The sequence below is a fragment of the Elephas maximus genome, chromosome 13 (genome assembly GCF_024166365.1).
Source record: "Elephas maximus indicus isolate mEleMax1 chromosome 13, mEleMax1 primary haplotype, whole genome shotgun sequence".
Lineage (NCBI taxonomy): Eukaryota > Metazoa > Chordata > Mammalia > Proboscidea > Elephantidae > Elephas > Elephas maximus.
Window position 1 is genome coordinate 44,814,407 of NC_064831.1, and position 23,974 is coordinate 44,838,380.

At 37.3% G+C, this 23,974-nt stretch overlaps 1 protein-coding gene across 1 annotated transcript in view; it reads left to right on the plus strand.

The window, feature by feature from the left end:
• UNC13C (unc-13 homolog C) overlaps window positions 1-23,974 on the plus strand; it is a 676,763-nt gene that overhangs the window by 334,981 nt on the left and 317,808 nt on the right. The window contains exons 11-13 of the mRNA XM_049852627.1: window positions 4,122-4,291; window positions 7,218-7,333; window positions 9,454-9,617. Of these exons, the coding sequence (XP_049708584.1) occupies window positions 4,122-4,291; window positions 7,218-7,333; window positions 9,454-9,617 (450 nt within the window). The remainder of the gene's footprint in view (window positions 1-4,121; window positions 4,292-7,217; window positions 7,334-9,453; window positions 9,618-23,974) is intronic.

The following is a 23,974-nucleotide window of genomic DNA, read 5'->3' on the forward strand; positions in this document are numbered from 1 at the left end:
ATTTTTCCTGCACCAATTAATATCACATATATTTTTTTTACTTTGATATTAAGAGTTTTGTTGAGTGAATCTGCTAATCTCACTAAGCCTCAATTGTGTCTAGCCTATTAAAAAAAATAATAATTTTTTTAACCTATTTTTTATTAGTAGGTGCTAAATAAAAAATGATAATGGGAAATTGGATGAATAGAAGGAAATCTGACAAGGGCATATTGAAATCATGACATCCTAATTTAAAAAAAAGACACAAACTAAATTTATGTAGAAACAATAATGGAGATATGAGCAGTCATTTGGAAGGTGTGTTTCTACCTGGTATCAAAAAAAGGGCTGTTTCTAGCAGAAATTTGGAAAGAAATATAGTATTGCTTCTATTTCTTCTTGCTGCATAATTTGTGTGTATCTGTGCATTTATGCATATATATTTATGAACTATATAGAAACTACATGTACATATACATATGTGTACATGTGTTGTTAGGCACCATCGAGTCAGTTCCAAATCATAGCAACCTTATGTAGAACAGAATGAAATACTGCCCAGCCCTGCACCATCCTCAGGATCATTGCTGTGCCTGAGCCCAAAGTTGCAGTGACTGTATCAACCCATCTCGTTGAGGGTCTTTCTCTCTTTCACTGACCCTCTACTTTACAAAGCATGAAGTCCTTCTCCAGGGACTGATGCCTCCTAATAACATGTCCAAAGTATGTGAGACGAAGTCTTGCCATCCTCGCTTCTAAGGAGCATTCTGGCTGTACTTCTTCTAAGATGCATTTGTTTGTTCTTCTGACAATCCATGGTATATTCAGTATTTTTTGCCAACACCATGATTCAAAGGCATCAGTTCTTCAGTCTTCTTTATTCATTGTCCAATTTTCATATGCATGTGAAAACATCATGGGCTGGGTCAGGCACACCTTAGTCCTCAAAGTGACATCTTTGCTTTTTGATACTTTAAAGAGGTCTTTTTGTAGCAGATTGGCCCAATGCAATATGTACATATATGTACATATTATTACTATCTATATGGGTTACAATTTGTGTGTATATTTGACCAGCTTAAAAATCCTACCGTTCTTTTATAGCAAAAACTATACCCTGAAGAAATTCTTCATAATGAGACCAGATATTTTATCTTGTTAAATAATAAATTCTAAGATGTTTATTAAGCTTTATTATCTAGAGCTTGTTATTTATTGTACATGTTATTTGCAGGTAAAATACCTTTCTTACAAGTGTTTATGGGGAATAAATGAGATAACATCTTACCACAATTAGGATAGTGGCAGATACATAGTTTTATTACCTCATTTTATAGATTAAAAAAGCTGAGATTCATAGAGGTTAAATCAGTTAAAAATAGCCAGTACTCAAAGTTCCCTTTTTATACAAAATCATAATGTAAAGACCCAGACACAACTACTGTAGAATACATATTTTAGTAGATACCTGTTTTCACCTGTTGGTAGAATCAGCATGAATGTGACCGTTTCAACTGCAGACTGATACAAATACTTTGACTTACTACTTTGTGTAGCTTTGATATTGGTGATATAATTTTTCAGAATGAAGAATAGTCTTTGGTAAAGTTCTAAGCAGGAACAAAAAATCTTCCTGTAATTAGTGACTTTACATATTAGTTGCTTTCCTGAAAATTTCAGTGTCTATTAAAACATGCAAAAGACAAGGTGTTTTTTATGTAAAAGACTTGGGTTCCAAGCTGAGATTATTATCAATGGATTTTGCACTTTAATGCCTGATGGGGCATTTCAAACTGTGCAGTTTGTATGGTAAACAGTGGTCTTTTGTACAGTAAAGCAAACAAACCCATTGCAGTCCAGTGGATTCCAACTCATAGCGACCCTACAGGACAGAGTAGAACTGCCCGATTGAGTTTCCAAGGAGTGCCTGGTGGATTTGAACTGCTGACCTTTTGGTTAGTAGATGTAGCTCTTAACCACTACACCACAAGGGTTTGGCAGGGTGTCTGAATACCTGGCTTCAGCCTACTGAGTACCAGTGGTGCCCTTCTATGTTTATGAAAACCAAAAACGCTCCAGAAATTGACAAAATATTGTGTTGAAAACTCCTGAGATAAGTAGAAATAGTGACATGAGGATTTGTACATAGGCTCATCAGGCTCCAAATCCTATTATTATATATGCTGTATGATCTTGCCCCATAGGTTAATAGAAAAGACATCACACTTTCAGGTTTCTTAAATTATTTTTGCACCCTGGGCCCACTTGGAAATCCGGTGTAAGTCATCTAATGCTGCTATAACAGAAATACCACAAGTGAATGGCTTTAACATAGAGAAGTTTATTCTCTCACAGTCCAGTAGGCTAGAAGTCCAAATTCAGGGCACCGGCTCCAGGGGAAGGGTTTCTGTCTCTGTCGGCTCTGGAGGAAGATCTTTGTCATCAGTCTTGCCTTGATCTGGTAGCAACTCAGCGCAGAAACTTCAGGTCCAAAGGACGTGCTTTGCTCCTGGCACCCTTTCTTGGTGGTATGAGGTCCCCCATCTCTGCTAGCTTCCCTTTCCTTTTAGCTCTTGAGAGATAAAAGGTGGTGCAGGCCACACCCCAGGAAAACTCCCTTTAATTGGATCAGGGATGTGACCTGGTAAGGGTGTTACAATCCCACCCTAATCCTCTTTAACATAAAATTGCAATCACAAAATGGAGAACAATCACACAATACCAGGAATCATGACTAATCAAGTTGATACACACATTTTGGGGGGGACATAATTGAATCCATAATACCTGGTAAAGACTATGAACCTCCTCCTTTCTGTTTATTAAATATATAAAACACAGAATTGAAAAGAATATAAATTATATTTATCAGTACAGTAATGATAAGTATAAATAATATTTCAAGATCCTTAACACTTATAATTTTATATGTAAATATCTGATTTTATTGGTGACAAAATCTTACAGATATTTATAATACTGCCTGTATTTATAATTGTTTATTGCTTATATCCATAATTGAAGGAAAGTAAAGATTAAGTTGTTCTTTTTCTTCAAATCCAAGTTCAGGGACCCTCTGAACTCATCCACAGACTCCAAGAAAAAGAGCCCAGTGCTAGAGTGAATGCACGTACAGGGCATATCCAGAGCTCGGGGTTGATCATGAACTGCCTCAATAAGCCGGAGAAAAACTTATGCAGATGAAATGACTAGCTAACTCTTAAAGAACACTTAGTTAACACGCAGAGACGGAAGATAGATGCATTCTAAGCACAGGGAAGAGTGTATACAAATATCATGGGTCAGCAAAGTCCATAGTGTATGTAGGCAATACTAAGTAGGGGGGGGCCCAGAAAACCTGGAAATGAGGAATGGGCTAGAATGTGCAGTTTATCTTTCAAACAAAAGATTCTGCTGCTCTAATTCTACTTGATCTATCAATGTCTTATGTATTTACTGTTTTGTTAGTTTATTAAATATTTGCGCTTATCATTTTGTACTATGTGAAATCCACTTCCTCAACCCCCTGACAATACAATGAGCTTTATATTCATAGTGCAGAATTTTCTGGGCCGTAAATATATTGTTCAAGATAACTCTTACAATATGAAGTATCTCAATAAGTGAAAATATCCCAAGCAAAGAGTTCTGACGTGTATATGATTATATCTAGTTTGTTGTTGTTGGGTGCCATCAAGTCAACTTTGGCTGTTAGTGACACTGTAGGACAGAATAGAACTGTGCCATAGGGTTTCCTAGGCTGTAATCTTTACAGGAACAGATTTCCAGGTCTTTCTCCCATGAAGCCACTGAGTGGGTTCAAACCACCAATCTTTTGGTTAGCATCCAAGTGTTAACTGTTGAGCCACCATGGTTCCTTATGTCTAGTTCAATTAAATGAAATAGGATGGGATAGGTCAGGATTTTTCCTTATGAATATGATTCAACTAATGCAACTTTCCTCGATATCCTTAATACCTGCAACATCCCATGGATGGAATGGGCCAATGGAAAAATCTCATTTATTATGTAATTTACTATGTCTTTATAGATCAGACAGGTTTAACAGAAATTGCTAACATCGAATGCCATTTGGAGCAGTAATCAATGGTTGCTAACTTGTCCGCATTTATTTTCAGCGAGTGCCATAACTCCACAGACAGAATCAAAGTCAGAGTGTGGGATGAAGATGATGACATTAAATCCAGAGTCAAGCAACATTTCAAAAAAGAGTCAGATGATTTTCTGGGACAAACAATTGTAGAAGTAAGAACCCTGAGTGGAGAAATGGACGTCTGGTACAACTTAGGTGACTATCTTTAGGTCTATTTGAAAACAATTTCTATAAAGTTTCAGAGTATCTGTGGCATGAAGTATATTCCTATATCACAAAAACAAAGCCCATTGCCATTGAGTCAACAGCAACTCTATGGGACAGAGTGGAACTGCCCCATAAGGTTTCCAAGGAGCAGCTGGTGAATTTGAACTGTCTAACACATACACTTTTTGGTTAGCAGCCAAGCTCTTAACCACTTCACCACCAGGACACCATATTCCCATACAGGTAAAAATGGTTGGACTTTAGGTGGCTTAATTTCATTAGAAATTAAAGGTGGTAATTATTTATTCAAATTCAGCATTACTGAAATACGTGAGTAAAAAAAGCCAACTGGAGGTCTTTTAGAGAAAAATCTTGTATTGTTCTTAATTTTTTAATTCATAAAACAAAAGCTTTAAAAGCCAACAGTAGGAGAAACAAATAATCAACCAATGATTTAATGCTGTTTTGACTTATTTCCTTCTGGTGCCTTAATGAAATGTTGGCAATAAAGGAAAAAAAAAAATCTATTTTGGATGTTTTTCAAATGATGATAGAAATAGAGGTTTTAGTTGGCAAAGCCAAGTACATATGTGGACTTGTACTGACTGATGACAAAGATATTGAGAATGTTTATTGGCATGGTTTTTTAAATGAAAAACTATTATGGAATCAGGAATTAAATAAAGATAGGTTTTAATTTGACTTTTACAAGAATTGAATAATAACCTAGAATCTTCAGTACAGATTTAATAATCATAAAAATTATGGGTCACCTCAGTTTCCATAAAGGATATGATCCAGAGATTTCTTAATCATATCTTCTGAACTGTCTTAATTACATTTTTGAGGGCTGTCTGGCTGTGAATCAAAAAAGACTTTTGTAGGATCACCATTTAGTATGCCAATATATTTTAGCGAATTAAAGAGTGCTTTTGGATTTATAAAAACCTGCATAGTTCAAGTAACATAATATTTGACAAAGTGAAGGGAGAAGGGTACTTAGAATTAATGAAACAGTATTTTAAAGAAACAGAGATGTATAATTTATCTGGACACAAATGATTCAAACTAGACTAAGAACTCATTGTCGAAAAATATGTTAAAGAAATATTCCTTAAAGAAAATCAGTGCTCCTACATTAAAAAATTATTGGAGTAGAATTTTTCCCTCAGCTATAATGAGCATCCCCCCACATCTTGCTTACATTATTAAATAACTAGTTATGAGAGCAGATATGTTAGGCAAGGATAAATTTCAGATCATTTACTCTGTCCAATACTCACAAACTGTGCTTTAAAGAAGCTCACCTACATACAGACATCTTTTCTGTAACAATTGAGGTGGTCACATTAAAATCCAGAATAAAAGTTCCTCAAATTCGTTCTTTTGATATAATGTACATGGGTATATTAAGTTTACCGAGGAACTTGAATGTGCTACTAACAACACCTCCTCCCCAGCACCCATGCTGAAATGGTCCTTCAGTCTATAAGGGGAAGATGTGAAACAACACACTGTAAGCGTTCGTCTACTCACCATCAGTTAGTACTCTGGTGTCCTAATTTCACTCTCTGTACAACTTTCTTCCTTCTTCATCACTTAGAATTCATCAGACAGAGGAATTTTAGCCAAAAGGCATAGGGGCCCGGACAGCCAGCTTCCCGTGAATCCATTGGGATAATGATAGTGAAATCAAAGAGCCAGTAAAACTCCTCTGGAAAAAGCTCTGTGAGGAAAAGAAAGAAAGAAAAAATCCCAAGGACTTGCTTTTCACTTGGCCTCAGAAAAGGACTTTAATGTTTGTTGAGCTATCAACTGTCTCCCAGCCAGGAGGAGAAATGCTCATGCTCCTAGCACTCCTAAGTGAAAAATCCATGCAAAATAATGATTATTAAATAGTAAGAATGAGAAGTCAGCATACATTCAACAAGAAGAAAGTAGGCTCTGTGATTTAACTGCATCTTACGTGGCTAAAAATACACTATGTTTAGAAAGAGGGCCACATCTCTACCGCTAACTTTGCATCAGTTTACCTCCTCATGTTTCATTTATGAAACAGGGCCCCATACCTCTTCGTATTTCACCTGTGAAATGAGTATCAAGCTTAGGTTCCCTACCTACATTCAAATGCAAGGAATTTTGTGACTATACCTTTATTTCTCTCAAAATTTTGATACTGGACACACACACACACACACAAACTTGACAGAATTGCATATTTATTCTATTCAACTAACCAGTTAATCCAACGCTTATAAGTAAACACAAGCTGTAGGTCTTAGTCACTGACAGTGATTACAATGTGAGTTATCACTTAACTAACAGATTTTTTTGTTAACCAGAACTTTGGTTTATCTTTTCAAACACATAAACAAAAAGAAGCAACAGATAAATAAGTTTCCTGGTTATAAATACAATAGTTTCCTGGTTAACTTCGTATTTTAGTTATCTTGTTTTTAACTGCCCAAATTATTTATTTAATTTCATTTTATAAACTTATCAAGTACACAATAATTTATCTAAGAATTTGGAAACCTTGGTGGCGTAGTGGTTAAGAGCTATGGCTGCTAACCAAAAGGTCGGCAGTTTGAATCCACCAGGCGCTCCTTGGAAACTCTATGGGGCAGTTCTACTTTGTCCTATAGGGTCACTATGAGTCGGAATCGACTCAATGGCAAGGAATTTTTTTTTTAATTGACTGTTTTTTTATTTAAATTATCTGCAATGCTGTTTGACAGTCACAATGATATGACAAGCAAACATTTTAATTTTTATTTGAGGACGATTATGGTTAATAGTCAAGTATTAATTTAAAAAGGGATTTAGCCACTTAAAATTTTTTTTAAACTTTTGAGAACTTGTATGCAAAATATGGCATTGGTGAAAATGACATGGTTATGTTTTGCTTCATCAGAGAAACGGACAGATAAATCAGCTGTATCTGGGGCCATTCGATTGAAAATCAACGTGGAAATGAAGGGAGAGGAGAAGGTTGCTCCATACCATGTACAGTACACGTGTCTACATGAGGTAAGATGAATTATATTAATAATAAAACCTAGAAAAAGAACTGATCTTGATTATGGATCATGCAACAAAATATTTGGTTTGAAAATAATTGAATTAGGTTTATGGAGTTGTTACTGGAATTCTTACTCTGTGTACAATATTATAGTAGGTGAGGTCCTAGGGTATCAAAAAGCTTATGTATTTCTCCCTGTAAAGGTTGTAGTCTAATTAGAGTTTAGAAACAAGCACATGAGTCAGGTGCTAATAAATAGGGCAGTAAGATAATAATGCATAAATAGACTAAATTAGATTACTGTTCTTCCAAGGAAGAAAAAGAATGTTAAAAAGTGGCCATTGAGGAAACGAGTCATGATAACTATTTTAAAGCATTGAAGGATACAGTACTTTACTTAGTCAGGAGGTGATCCAAATCATGATTGTTCTTGAGAATCCTGAGGTAGTGTTCAGATTTTTTGAAGATTTAATTAGGAGCATCGTTTATAACCAAAAATATTAAAAATGCTGATCTATCGATGACTTTTGAGAATCAATGTGATAAGCAGTCATTTTTTTCTTCCTTCTTCTGAGTACAACAAAGGACTTCATATTTATTAAACTCTCCTCCATTCTAACTACTCATTCCCACAGATACATATAGGTATGGAGAATGTGGTTACCCTACTCATGGGAGTAGAGAATAACTCACCCAAAAGGTAGGGTCTGATTGGACCTGGAGGGAGGTGGAGACCATCCAACATGAATCCAAAGACGGATTCACCAGGCCCTTGTGTGCTTCAGTATAGATAGATACATCAGACAAATAATCTTGGTTTCCTATTGGCTGCTTTGCATCTGAGAGTGAAGATACAGGTGTCACCAGAGCCTTTCTCTGATGAAAATGATACTTGTCCCATTTATCAAAACATAGGAGGCGAGACTGAACAATGTACCTTCCCTCACATTCAAAAAGGTAACAATGGAAATATTGCATTGATTAAGCGTAGGGTTGCACAGACAATTATCTTAACTGCTGTCAATAAATTGTACACCTGTAAAATGTTGAAAAAAATGTAAAAATCACACAGATGATATCCAAACTCACAATATTGATAAAGTAGAAATTATTCTAATGAACTAAGAAAATCTAAGTTTAATCTAAATCTTTTAAGTCATAAAAAAGGGTAAAGAGCGAATACTTTCCCAAGACAGAAAAAGACAGCTGAAAGAACCTTTTCTCTTTTGCATACTATTTTTAAAATATATCTATGAAAATTTATATATATAATTATTTGCACTCCATTCTTCTAAAGAAGGAATGAGGAACAGTGTTTAAGTTATTTACATATTGCACCAGTAATTAGGTATAGGACCTAGGCTTAACTTCCTGACAATAATCTGGTCTGTCATAGTCTTTCAAGAAAGTTGTTTCCGTTTTCAGACCAATAAAAAGAGCTTGCTTGACCTGGCCATGATGTGGAGCCAATTCTGGCTTTAAGATGTGAGTGGAAAAGATTCAGGATCAGACAAACAGCATTATTCTTTGCTTTTCAGAATCTTTCCTGCTGGTCCAAGGACCAGAAAGAACAACCCAAAAAGGGTGCTTCATTTGACTCAGGTTACACCCATGCAGCAGTTCTTACACTTGAATTGTGGGTAGTGATTTTTTCATTACAGAATTCTCAAACATTCCTTTCAACCTCAGTGAATGCCCTGCCTCCTACCATTTTGCAGCCAAAGCCTTTCTAATATCATGTACATAACCAAATGATGTACTAACATAGCCATAACAACGTTATTTGTCCAGGGCTTTGCAGTTTACTCAGAGCCCATGAATGCAAAATCGCTGTCATGTTCTAGCATGTAGAAATGTTTAAGTGCAAAAGATTTCATTTCCTTCTAAAAATGTTTTGGTATACAAAGAACATTTGAATCAATAAGTCTGTAGAGACCCAAGCAGAAATGAAAGCAGATTTTGTATAACAGATGAGGTGAATTAATAAAAATACAAGATATTCCTATTGCCTATAAATGCTGATGAAACATTAGAAGCAATTACAAGTGTATTTTACTGAAAGTTGTAGTTAAATATTTCTGGACTATTGTGAGGAATTACAGAATAATTGAAAACCCTCTTACTTTAGAATCTGTTCCATTACTTGACTGAAGTGAAATCTAATGGTGGAGTGAAAATCCCAGAGGTCAAAGGAGATGAAGCCTGGAAGGTTTTCTTCGATGATGCTTCCCAAGAAATAGTGGATGAATTTGCTATGCGTTACGGGATTGAATCCATTTATCAAGCAATGACGTAAGTTCTTCAGAACATTTTCTTGTTCAAAAATCTCTGTTTGAAAGCTAAAGAAAAAGTATCCATTTTACTCATCCAATCTACATGAAAATTTGATTTAAGAGATTTTTTTTTAACGTGAATGTTTGATGCTGAATGCCCCGCCTTTTATAGCTGTAAAGTATTTAACAATCTGGAGAGTCACTGCCACCATCTTCCCAGCAGTATTCTTTACTGAAAGTATGGTCCCAGAGCAGGAGTATCAGAAACACTTGGGAATTTGTTACAAATGCAGAATAGTGGGCCTCATCCAAAACCAGCTGAGGGTGGGTCCTAGCAATTGTGCTTTATTATTATTATTAATATTTTTATTATGTTTTCAGGGTAGGTTTACACAGCAGTTTAGGTTCCCATTCAAAGATTTATACACAGGTTGTTCAGTGGCATTGGTTAAATTCTTCTCAATGAGTGACCATTCTCAATATTTCCGTTCTGGTTTTTCTGTTTCCATTAATCTAGTTTCCCTGTCCCCTTACAGTCTCATCTTTGTTTTAAGTAATTGTTGACCATTTGGCCTCTTATAGATGATTTTTTAAAGGAGCGTAGTACTCATGGGTGATAGTCTTTATTTTGTGAGCTTATCTGTTATTAACTAAAAGGTGGCCTCAAAAGCTAGTTTCAGTTCAAGGTTTAAAGAATAACTCAGGACAATAGTCTCAGGGAGTCCTCTAGTCCCAACTGGTACAGTAAGTCTGTTCTTTCTGTAGGAATTTGAGATTCTCTTCCACATTTTTCTCTCATTCCGTCAGGGTCCATCTATTGTGGTCCTGGTCAGAACAGTCATTAGTGGTAGCTGAAAACCATCTAGTTCTTCTGGTCTCAGGGTAGATAAGTCTGTGGTTTGTGTAGACTATTAGTCCTGTAGACTAGTTTTTCTTTGAGTCTTTGGTGTCCTTCTTCTCTTTTATTCCCGATGAGTAGAGACCAATAGTTGTATCTTAGATGGCCATTCACAAGCTTTTAAGACCCTAGACACTACTCACCAAACAAGGATGTAGAACATGAGCTTTATGAACTGTATTACGCCAATTGACTGAGATGTCTCATGAGACTATAGTCCTAATGCTTCAAACCCAGAAAACCAATCCTGTGATGCATTTGGTTATGTCAAAAAAGTATCCATAATATGCCCCCTATGTGTTTTATTGTATATATGAATATATATGCACATACAGTCACATACATGCATATACACATATACACATACATCTATATATGCTCACATATACATACCTAGACAAGTATTTGTCTGCATACATACGTGTATTTTTTGGTTTTATTCCTGTTGTCTCAAAATTATACATGTCACCGCAATTACCAAAAGGTCCTTTTTTCTCATGTACGTTTTAGTGATGTTGTTTACCTCTGTCAAGGTATGCACAATTCACCCTCATTTGGTGTTACCTTTCCTATCACCAGAAATGACGTCTTTACTATATAGAGACTGAATTCCTCTCCCCCACCCCTGCTATCCCTGGTAACCACTAATTAACATTAGTTTCAGTATATTTGCCTATTTGTCTCGTTTCATAAAAGTGAGAGCATATGATATTTGTTTTTGCTTTTGTGATTGACATTTCTCTCAACATAATGGCCTCCAGGTTCATTATGTTCCAAGATGTTTCGGGAACTCATTTTTCTTTATCACTGAATAGTATCCCATTGGGTGTATGTAGCACACTTTGCTTATCCATCCGTTGATGGACACTTGTGTTGTTTCCAGCTTTTTGCTATTGTGAAAGTGCTGCAATGAACATAGGTGTGCATATGTCTGTCTGCCACTTCTCTTAGACCCCTAGGGTGTGTACCTAGGACTGGAATTTCTGGGTCATGTGGTGGTTCTATTTTTATTCTTTAAGGAACTGCCACACTGTTTTCCACAATGGCTGTATCATTTTGCATTCCCACCAGCAATTGATAAGGGTTCCAATTTCCCCATATCCTCATCAAAATTTGTTATTTTCTTTTTTGTTGTTGTGGGTTTTTTTTTTTTTAAAACTCTTAGCCACACTAATGGAAGTGAAATGTATTTCATTACGGTTTTGATTTTCATTTCTCTGATGGCTAATGACATTGAGCATCTTTTCATGTGTCTGTAGGCCATTTGAATATCCTCTTTTGAGAAAATGTCTGTTCATCTCCTTTGCCCAGTTTTTTATTGGGTCCTAGCAGTCGTGTTTTAACAAACCATTCAGGTGATTTTTATACACTCTAAGGTTTGCAAACTAATTTCATATTTGATATCCAAGGAAACTTAAGCCCTGATGTTTGAAGTGTACTATCCAAGGTTATGGAAACCCTGGTGGCGTAGTGGTTAAGTGCTACTGCTGCTAACCAAAAGGTCAGCAGTTCGAATCTGCCAGGCGCTCCTTGGAAACTCTATGAGGCAGTTCTACTCTGTCCTATAGGGTTGCTATGAATTGGAATCAACTCGACAGCAGTGGGTTTGGTTTGGTTTGGGTTTATCCAAGGTTCTAAAGGCAGTTGCTGTCAGAAGCACATCCAAAGCCATTACACTGTCTTGTCCCTAATATTAGACTATTCCCTTCCTTTCCGTATTAAATCAGTGTTGCTAATTCAGTAAAACGAAGACTTGTTTAGTACCCATGAAACCCAGATACGGTACTTAATGCGATACGCACATCACTTCTTTGAAGAATTTCAGTAAGACTTTACTTGTCTCATTACTTGCCTATAGTTTGATAAGTGCATTTGGTTCAGATGTGTGGTGTGATATGTAGACTATTCATATGCATGTATTAGAAGACTTTTCTTTCATATTAATGGTAAAATCATATTTCATTTAACTGACTAGATGCTCAATGATTGAGATGGCTGATATTAATCAAACATCTGCACCAGTGTCTAGTCAGTTAAATGAAATATGATTTTACCATTAATATGAAAGAAAAGTCTTCTAATACATGCATATGAATAGTCTACATATCACACCACACATCTGAACCAAACGCACTTATCAAACTATAGGCAAGTAATGAGACAAGTAAAGTCTTACTGAAATTCTTCAAAGAAGTGATGTGCATATCGCATTAAGTACCGTATCTGGGTTTCATGGGTACTAAACAAGTCTTCGTTTTACTGAATTAGCAACACTGATTTAATACGGAAAGGAAGGGAATAGTCTAATATTAGGGGCAAGACAGTGCAATGGCTTCGGATGTGCTTCTGACAGCAACTGCCTTTAGAACCTTGGTGATGGAAACCCTGGTGGCGTAGTGGTTAAGTGCTATGGCTGCTAACCAAGAGGTCGGCATTTCGAATCTGCCAGGTGCTCCTTGGAAACTCCTATAGGGTTGCTATGAGTTGGAATTGACTCAATGGCGGTGGTTTTTTTTTTCAATGATTGATGTGGATTGGAGCAAAATCAGTGCTCCTTTTCCAAGTTTACTGTACATTGCATTTAATCACAGCCAAATAACTCTAGAACAGCATAATGTAAGAATGAGTTTTATAACTATAGAGAAAGTATGACGTTTCAGCTTATAGAATGTTTTGATGCTAAATAATAAAGACTTACAGATGCTTAGACTCAAAAGGGACCTTAAAAGTCACTTAACTGAACTTCCCTCCCAAAGCAGAAGCCCTGTTACTACATCCCTGACCAGAAGTCATCACTCTGCTTGTACAAACCCAGTAACAGGGAGCTCATTCCTTTAGGGGCAACCTATTGTGTAATTGGGCAGCCATAATGGAGTCTGAGACTTTGCCATCTGCTTCGTCTCATGCTAACAGCTATAATTCAGCAGAGCACCTAGTATAAAGCTTGAACACAATTAAAATGCAACTATAATTAATAGTCGAAAGTAAATTAACTATTATGCCCAAAGAGACCTAGGTTAAAAAACCATGCCAAAACAACTTGCTTCAAGAAAGAATCCCAGTAAAAGGAAAGGATCAGGTTAAGCTTATTACAAAATATTGTGTGAGCTGATATTAGATTACTTTCATTTTTATGTTTTCAACATTCTGAGAAACATAGTCATATTAGTACAGAAAAATGGGAACTATATGATAATCGAAAATAAGAGAATTAACTTTTCTTTATCTCATTGCATTGCACATCCCCTTGCCTCTTAGCCCAAGTAAATAATAACAGTACTAAAATCCTTTTTTGGGGGGTACTCATTTGGAATTGAATGGTCTGCAGGTCAACTGCGTCCTAGCCTGTTTATAAAACTCAGGCTTAACAAAGCCACTGTTCACACTAGATAACAGTCTGGTTTGCATGAGTCAACAAATTTCCTTAGTAATGGATCAGATAGTAACTATCTCAGCTTTCAAGCCCTACAGTCCCTATCACAACTGATCCATTCTGCAGTTGTAATGCAAAAGCAGCCACAGATAGTAAGTAAACAAATGAGTGAGGCTATGTTGCAATAACAACTTAGTTACAAAAGCAAAAACTGCAGGCTGGATTTGGCTTCCGGCCATAGATTGCCAACCATTGGTCTAGAGAGGGAAAGCAAGGCAGATTGACATAAAGAAAGAATGTCTTGGCTTTTTATGATAAACTGACAAGTATACTTCAATGATAAGCAAATAAGTGGTAGATTATATCTAATTGTCATATATTTGATCATGGATTGATATTTTTAATTAACTGTTTATTCTAGCATTGAATACAAAATTTACCATCTTCCCAGAATAAAAAACATTTCTATTATTTGGTAATGGGATAACTACTAAAAAGAACACTACCAACAAAAGTACAATCTCCTCACTTATTATTTACTGTTGAGCATTAGTTGTTGGAAATTGTTCTTATATGAAAACATGCAGGTACAGTACCCATTTTATATTAATATGTTGATATAATATATACATAATTATGTTTAAGAGAGATAACAGAATGGAATCACTCAAAGGTGCACTTGAATTCCATTTTCGAATTTACATACTGAAACGCTGAAGAGACTAGTCATGTCTTTCATTGCTGCTTTGTAAGAAATCCTGAGTGCATGACAGAAACTCAATATGTATCTGTAATTGAATGAATCTGAAGCAGCTGTTTATCAGAATCACATTTATTCTCATCTCTGGCATATCTCTGAATGTCAGAGATTATCAGTTGCTGTCTTAGTCATCTAGTGCTGCTATAACAGAAATACCACAAGTGGATGGCTTTAACAAAGAGAAATTTATTCTCTCACAGTCTAGGAGGCTGAAAGTTTGAATTCAGGACACCAGCTCCAGGGCAAGGCTTTTTCTATCTGTCACCAATCTTCCCCTAGGTCTAGGAGCTTCTCTGTGCAGGGATCCCAGGTCCAAAGGATGTGCTCAGCTCCTGGGGCTGTTTTCTTGGTGGTATGAGGTCCCCACGTCTCTCTGCTGGCTTCTCTGTTTTGTATCTCAAAAGAAATTGATTTAAAACAAAACCTAATCTTGTAGGTTCAGTCCTACCTCATTAACATAACTGCCTCTAATCTTGCCTCATTAACATCATAGAGGTAGGATTTACAGCACATAGGAAAATCACATCAGATGACAACATAGTGGACAATCACACAATATTGGGAATCATGGCCTCGCTAAGTTGACACACATATTTGGGGACACAATTCAGTCCATGACAGTTGCCAAACACAAGCAAAGTGAAACAGAAAAGTTTAATTAAGCTGACGTTGGTACCTATTTTAGCATTTATGCTGTATTTAAGTATTTTTTAGCACACCACCTTCATCGATCATTTCTAACAATGTGAGAAAGTTTCAGAGTATTGACATTTTCCTGTCAGGTTAGAAATATAATTTACTGAGATGCTTTTGACTAATACTTTCAACACAATAGTTTTGCAATTGAACCATAACTTGAGTCCCAACCTACTGTCATATATGAATAACTCAACTTAAAAAAATGGTTTATGTATAACTCTATGTTCAAATTTAAACCGACTGACTAATAAATCAGTATTTTTTCTGTTGTTCTGAAGTCTTGTTTCTAGGTACCACAAAACAAAACCAAATAAACCAAACAACAAACACAACAAAACAAAAAAATTAGAAATAGACATGTCAAGCTCGTCTTGGATTTACTTTTGTCTTGTTTTTAAAATTGCAAAGTTGGGGGAACTTAGCTTAAGGAAGGAACCAGTGCCCTAACTGTGTAGTCAGAAAACTTACGAGTTTCAGGACGAGCAAACTGTTTGATTCTTGTGGGCTTTTTTAGACAACATTTCATCAGAAGCAGCTATCAAGTTGCAGTTTCTTTTGATATTTAAAGTCCCCTTACCAAAAACCAACCAAACCAAACCCAGTGCCGTCGAGTTGATTCCAATTCATAGCAACCCTATAGGACAGAGTAGAACTGCCCCACAGAGTTTCCAAGGAGCACCTGGCGGATTCAAACTGCCGACCCTTTGGTTAGCAGCTGTAACACTTAACCACTATGCCACCAGGGTTTCCAAAGTCCTCTTACACTCAGCCAAATCCCTAGGTAACATTGAAATCTTTTTTAGTAGAGATTGCTTGATTTCTTTTAAACATTCTCGCATTTCTTTGAAGATGGATTTGGAGCAGAAATAAAGGGGAAGTGTGTATTAAGTCAGAGAGTCTGGTAGTACATTATTAAATTTTCCTCTTGTGTATTGCTTATCATAAAAAGGAGGCTGAATCTATTTTGCTGGTAAATAACCTGAACATTAACACTGCACTTCCCAGTTCTTCAAGGTACCTCCTGCTTACTGTATATGCACTCTCCTTTTACCACAGAACATTTTCGAGAGAGCACAATTCATTAGCTCTATTTGTCATATAAAGATGTATCCTTCACTCATGAGCACTTGCGAGAAGGGGGAAAAGGAATTATAATTCTCCTATTTGGACAAGTGGCTGATCAAAGACAGAAAGGATTTATTCCCACATGGTCAATGCAACTATCCACCTAAAATAAAAGCAATTTTCCAATTTATGACAGAACAGGAGTCTGTTCCCTCGCCTGAAGGGGAACAGCGTTCCACATTACTTTGCACCATGAAGTTGGCCCTAGAGCCTGTTTCCACCATGATGTTTTTGGAAGTCTTTGACACTCTTCACATATTTATACAAACATATATGTTCCTAATAATGTTCTGACAGACCAATTTTTCATCCCCAAACACACGCAATGAATTTCATGTAAGATATTATGGGTTAAATAGTCCTCTGTTGGTAATTGCTTTTGAGCCAATACACTTTGAGTGCTTATTGAGCCTTTTATTTGTTGTAAAATGAAACCCGAAGTGTTTCACAAAATCTGGGATTCTATTAGATTATGATCATGCCTTCATAATACCAAATGAGAGAAAAAAACATTGGGCCAATATTTTGACCTTGGCATGCTTAGCAAACAGCCTATGCTTTGGCACCAGCCATCTTAAATTAATTTAAATTTGAAACAAAACTGGATGCAGTTTAAAGTTACTGGTCTATTTTAGCTGTTTGAGCCGTATCCTGCTTTCTAAGAGGAGTTCTGCTTAATTGATTCATTCATTTATTTAAGAAATATTTGAGTGCCTACCATGTGCCAGAAGCTTTTCTAGGCACTGAGAATACAGCAGCAAACAAGAAGTCAAGATCCTGTTTCTTTTGGAGCCCTTATTATAGAACATGGCCTTCATTTATTAAATAGGCATTTTCTGAGTATCAACTAGGTATGAGGACTTATACAGGGTAAGGGAGAACGAGCAATAAAAGATAGCTATTGCTCCAATGAGCTTTCGATGTAGGAGAAGAGGTGTGCGTAATTTAACAAGACAGTGTGGTAGAGGTGTACGTGGGTGCTGTAGGAGCATAGCTGTAGGATGAACAAACACAGGCACGATGAGGAGGGGTCAGAGAGGGCTACACCTTCCTTCCTCTTCAACCTGTGTCACTCCTCTAAGCTCTATGCACTCCATGCCATTCCTGTCCCACTCCACCGCCCCCATAGTGAAAACCTCCATGATTGTGTGAAAAAAACCTCCATGAATGTGAAAGGCTATGGTGCTCTTGGTCATAGGAGAAGTGATTCTTAAAGATTTGAGCCCCACTCCAGCGACAAGGATGAACAACATACACAGTCGTCACAGAAATGCATTTTTTATATAAAGATGTATCCTGATCTGAGCAAGCATGAAAAATGTTGTTTCAGTGTATTTCTAGTAGCAAGAATACAGACAGTCTTTCATCTTGTTTTGTTTCTTTGAAATCTCTTCCAATGGTATAAGAATCACTATCCTTTTTCAGCACTTCTTTCCAATCACCCTGTTCTTCTGTTCATTAAAAAATATTGAATTTTATCTTCTGAGTCAAAGACATTCCTTTGAAAACCACAAGTTGGGCGTGATTAGGGATAACATCCATGGAAAGGCATGTGAGTTAGAAAATTGTTTTATTTTTCCATCACGGTGGCTATGAAACAATAGGAAGGGAGCTGAAGCCAGATACGCTGTTTGAGATGCACGTGACTTCCTGATATTTTGCTAAAATATTTTGGGATTTAAGAGTTGATAAATGTTGCAGTGGTTGTTTCAGCTGAAAACATGTCAGCAACTATCTCATTGGCAATTTAAACATCTAATATTTCCCACGGAACTGTAATTCAATTTGTTAAATTATTTTGACACTAACCCCATTTTCTCAAAAAATTGAAATCAAGTGCTTTTAACATTATTAATTTGTTGTTTTTAATCATGTCTTTGGTGGGAAGTGTTAAGCATTTCCAGAGATTGGAGAAACACTTCTAAAGCTATTTGCAGAAGCACTTTTTAAGGCTATTTTATTTAAAGCCCTACTTTTCTGAAGGGCGGGTTGTCGCAGGAATATAATCAGCCATTTTAAATTACATATTGTGCTTTTAGTCTTTTCTTGTTCTCATCCTGAGATCAGTTTAAGTAATATTGGAACCACAGCCTTTCAAGGGAAATGCTTTTCAGTGGAGACTGTTAGAAGCAAAAAAAAAAAAAAGTTTGCCTTGTCGGTAACTGCACATACCAAACCGGAACCAAAGCCGTGGCCGTTGCATCGATTCCGACTCACAGGGTTCCTATAGGACAGAGTAGAATTGCCTCATAGGGTTTCCAAGGAGCAGTTGGTTGGTTCAAACTGCTGACTACTGGTTAGTAGCCAGCTCTTAACCACTGCGCCAGCAGGGCTTCTGTAACTGTACATAAAGGGGTCAAACTCAGGGATGCTGACACTTGTGCCAGATTGAAGACTTTGGGGAAGTTTGTTAATAGAAAGTTCTGCGAACAGCAATGGTTGCCTCAGGCTGACTCCCCTGTCCCCTTGCTTTTTGTCATCCTTTCTAACTCCTGACTCCATTAGAATCAAATGATGATAAAAAGTAATACATATGGCAGGACATAATGTGCTATCTATGTTCAGAGTCGCAAGCATGTTAGAACCAGTGAACATTAGGTCTTCGAACTTTTGTTGTTAGAGGGCTTCTAATTGCTGTCGTTAAGTTGCCACCTAGTGATTCTAACTCATGGTGACCCTATGTGTGCAGAGTAGAACTGCTCCATTGGGTTTACAAGGCTGCAACCTTTTGAAAGCGTATCCCCAGACCTGTCCTTCGAGGTGCCTCTGGGTGAGTTCAAGCTACCAGCCTTTCTCCTTTTTGTTATTAGGTGCCCTCAAGTTCATTTCGACTGACCCCATATGACAGAGTAGAACTGTCCCCTAGGGTTTTCTATGCTGTAATCTTTACGGAAGCAGATCCACCAGACCTTTCTCCCATGGAGTTCCTGGGGTGGGTTCATAGTGTCAAACTTTTTGGTCTGTTTGCATCACCCAGGGACTCCAGGTTTTTTAATGGCTCCTTAATTTTCAGATGGATAAAGTGAATCTAAGAGTGATGAACTCACTTTACTAAAGTCACAGAACAGGGTTAAGATTAGAATGAAACATGCTATGGAGCCTTCAACTCTAGAATGATTATCCAGAATCCATCTATTCTTCCACATAATAAAAAATAAATAAAATAAAAAAACTTTGCTGGTCATTTCTTCAAGGTTTTCAAAACATGTAGCTCATAATCCATTAAGACTTTGCCTTCTTTATAAATTAAGTCTTTTATTTCTTTGTCCTTCAATCATCTAAGAAATGTACACTCTAACACATACTATTACTTCTAGCTTATCAACTATCTAATCAGTTACCATTTAGAGTTGCAAGGAACACTAGATAAACATGAAAGGCATATTCAGCGTAGATTATTGTTTTGGTATCAAGACACATCTTTAACTTACAAGCCTCCTAGTTACAGTTTCTAGAATAGGACTGATATTTTACCAGCTAGGAAAACGATTGGAGCTTTGGTGGTGAAGCAGTTAAGAGCTCAGGCTACTAACCAAAAAGCTGGCAGTTCGAATCCACCAGCCACTCCTTGGAAACCCTATGGGGCAGTTCTACTCTGTCCTATAGGGTTTGCTATGAGCTGGAGTTGACCTGATGGCACACAACAACAACAACAGGAAAAAGATAATACTGAGTTTTTGTAATGACTCTCCTTATTGGGATGATCTGAAAATCCTGTGTCTAAGTTGTAGTGTTTTTTTTTTTTTTAAATATTAAATGCTTATAACTTCGATCTTGCTACTCCAACTCTAAACTCTCAAGTCCCTAGTTCTCTCTAAGAAGAGCATTTTAATATAATTTCTAAGAGGTGGACAACTACTCCCTAAGTATTATTTATTTAGTCTTTAGACATACTGAGATGTATTCAATTTAATCCTGTCCAAATTTAGGAAGCACGTATTTATGATTTTGATCAATTTGTCTTTTTTTTCCATCAATAACAAAAGTTCTGCTGATTAAAGTTTTAAATCAGTTGACAAAAAAATTGTAATGCTAAGGTGATATTGAAATTGTTGTAAAATCCTAATGGAAAGAAAAGTAGTATTAGGTGAAATACTGGGTTTTTCTTATTGGCCTAATTTGATTTTCATTTCACCATTCACACTTATATTTTGCTTTAAGAAATTGTGAGCCAAGATCATTCCATTAATATCTTTAAAATTAATTCTTGTGGGTCCAAGAGACATAAACCAGAGATTAGATCAGCCTGAGACTGGAGGAACTAGATGGTGCCTGGCCACCACCAATCACTGCCCTGACAGGAAACACAACAGAGAATCCCTGATGGAGCAGGACAGCAGTGGGATACAGATCTCAAATTCACTTAAAAAGTCTAGGCTCAGTGGCCTGACTGAGACTGAAGGGACCCTGGAGGTCATGGTCCCCAGACCCTTTGTTAGCCCAGTATTGGAACCATTCCTGAAGTCAACTCTCCAGACAGGGATTGGACTGGAGTATAAGAGAAGTAATGATACTGGTAAGGAGTGAACTTCTCAGCTCTAGTAGACACATGAGACTACATGGGCAACTCCTGTCTGGAGGTGACATAAGAAGGCAGAGATAGAAAGGAGCTTGTTGAATGGACACAGGGAATACAGGGAAGAGAGAAGGAATGTGCTGTATTATTAGGGGGAGAGCAGCTAGTACATGGCAAGGTGTATATAAATTTTTGGATGACTGACTTGTAGACTTTCACTTAAAGCACAATATATAAATTAATTAAAAAGTTGATTCTTGGTATATTTAATGAAATCAAACTGGTATCTGTTTTATTGTAATCTTACAGTAAATTTTGCATCTACTCATTAACGAGAAATCACTAGGGGTCTATGATGAATTTTGAAAGAAAAAAAAATTGACTTCTTCCAGAAAACCTTGTTTAAGGTGGGGCCAAGATGGCGGAATAGCCAGACACTTTCTGTGATTCCTCTTACAACAAAGGCCCCAAAAATCAAGTGAAACAATTATGTTTATGACAAGTTAGGAGACTTGAACATCAAAGGCAGAGTTAGAAAATGGACTGAGCAACAGGAGGAGGGAGAGATGGTTCAGAAGCAGAGAGAAGTTACTGGATCTGAATCATCAGGCACCATTCCTGGGAGTGGCTGCAGGCCGCACAGCCTATTCACACCTCCGGAACAAGAGAAGAACAGCGCTCTTGGCAAAAACTAAGTACTTGGATAAATTTTACCACGCCCCAGCCCCCAAGCTGGCTATAGTGGCTGTTGATTTCCCTGGGCCTGAGATAGGCCATGTTGAGCACCCTGAGCCATCCTCCTGGCCTTGGAGTAGAAATAAATTCACAACTGGGAGAAAAGATAATTTACCAACTCCACTAACCAGGGGAGCTCAGGACAGAAGCACTCCTGTTCAGACATAAACGGTCTGTGGACTTTAAATACCTTTCCTCCCTGCATGGACCTGTGTGGGCCTATTTCAGGAGAATAGGCCCTTCTGGCAGACTGCAACCATTTCAGCTGTGTGGTGAAGAGGTGAGTGTTTGATATCTGACACCATTTTGCCTATTAAGTAAGGCCCTCACCTACCCACATCAGGGGCCTAAGGACTGGTGGCTCCATGCACATCACCCAGCCACCTGCAACAGGGGTCCAAGGATAACTGCTACCCCCCATTCCTTAAACAAAAGCATTGGATGCCCATGGCCTGTCTACAGAACCCACCCACCTGTACGCTCTAGGGAACAGGGACACGCTTTTCTCACAGACACTCAGGGGATGGTTCTCAGCCCTCTGCCTTGTTCAGTGTGACCCCCTGCTGCAACCAGATACCAGTACCTGCACCAATTACCCCTGCCCCTCTAAGACTGTAGAACAATGCCCGTACCACACACTTGATGATCAGCTACCTGGACACCTGAGCTGAATTCATACAAGAAAAGTGAATGGACTCCTAGACTGATATACCTGATAAAAGCTCTAGCCACCTGGTGACAGGATGCCAGAGCTTCAAAGTCAAAAATAATCAAGCTGGCTCACTCAAGCAACCCATCTGGGCATATCAAAACAAACAAAGCAAGAAGCTGGAATACAATAAAACCAAAAACCAAATCCAGTGCCGTCAAGTTGATTCCAACTCACAGTGACCCTATAGCACAGAGTAGAACTGCCCCATAGAGTTTCCAAGGAGCACCTGACGGATTCGAACTGCTGACCCTTTGGTTAGCAGCCATAGCGCTTAACCACTATGCCACCAGGGTTTCCAAGGATACAGTAAGCAAACATAAACTATTATAATAACTTATAGATGGCTCTGAGACAATAGTCAATGTCAAATCACATAAAGAAACAGACCATGATCTCCTCGACAAGCTGTCAAAACAAAGAATCAACAGATCTTCTGGATGAAGGTGCCTTCCTGGAATTACCGGATGCTGAATTCAAAAGATTAATATACAGAGCTCTTCAAGACATCAGGAACAAAATTAGGAAGATCAGGCAATGTGCAGAACAAGCCAAGGAACACACAGATAAAGCAGTTGAAGACATTAAAAAGGTTATTCAAGAACATAATGAAAAATTTAATAAGCTGTAAGAATCCATAGAGAGACAGAAATTCAGAAGATTAACAATAAAATTACAAAATTAGACAACTCAATAGAAAGTCAGAGGAGCAGAATTGAGCAAGTGGAAGGCAGAAATGGTGAGCGTGAAGATAAAGCACTTGAAACCAATATATTTGAAGAAAAATCAGATAAAAGAATTTTAAACAATGAAGAAACCTAAAGAATCATGTGGGACTCACTCTATCAAGAGGAATAACCTACAAGTGATTGAAGTACCAGAACAGGAAAGGACAACAGAAAATACGGAGAGAATTGCTGAAGATTTGTTGGCAGAGAGTGTCCCTGATATCATGAAAGATGAGAAGATGTCTATCCAAGATGTTCCTCAAACTCCACATAAGGTAGATTTTAAAAGAAGGTCACCAAGACATATTATAATCAAACTTGCCAAAACCAAAGATAAAGAGAGAATTTTAAGAGCAGCCAGGGATAAATGAAAAGTCACCTACAAAGGAGAGTCAATAAGAATAGCCTCGGACTACTCGGCAGAAACCATGCAGGCAAGAAGGCATGGGATGACTTATATAAAGCATTGAAGGAAAAAATTGCCTGCCAAGAATCATATGTCCAGCAAAACTGTCTGTCAAATATGAAGATGAAATTGGGACATTTACAGATAAACAGAAATTGAGGGAATTTGTAAAAACCAAACCAAAACTACAACAAATACTAGAAGGAGTTCTTTGTTAGAAGATCAGTAATATCATGTATCAGCCCAAGACTAGAACACTGGACAGAGCAGTCAGGTGTCAACTCAGACAGGGAAATCACAAAAATAAATCAAGATTAAAAAAACACTCAAAACGGGGAAACAGTGATGTTACTCTGTAAAAGAAAACAACATTAAAAAAATAGCGACTAAGAAATTTAGTCATACATCTTTCATATGGAGAAGAAGA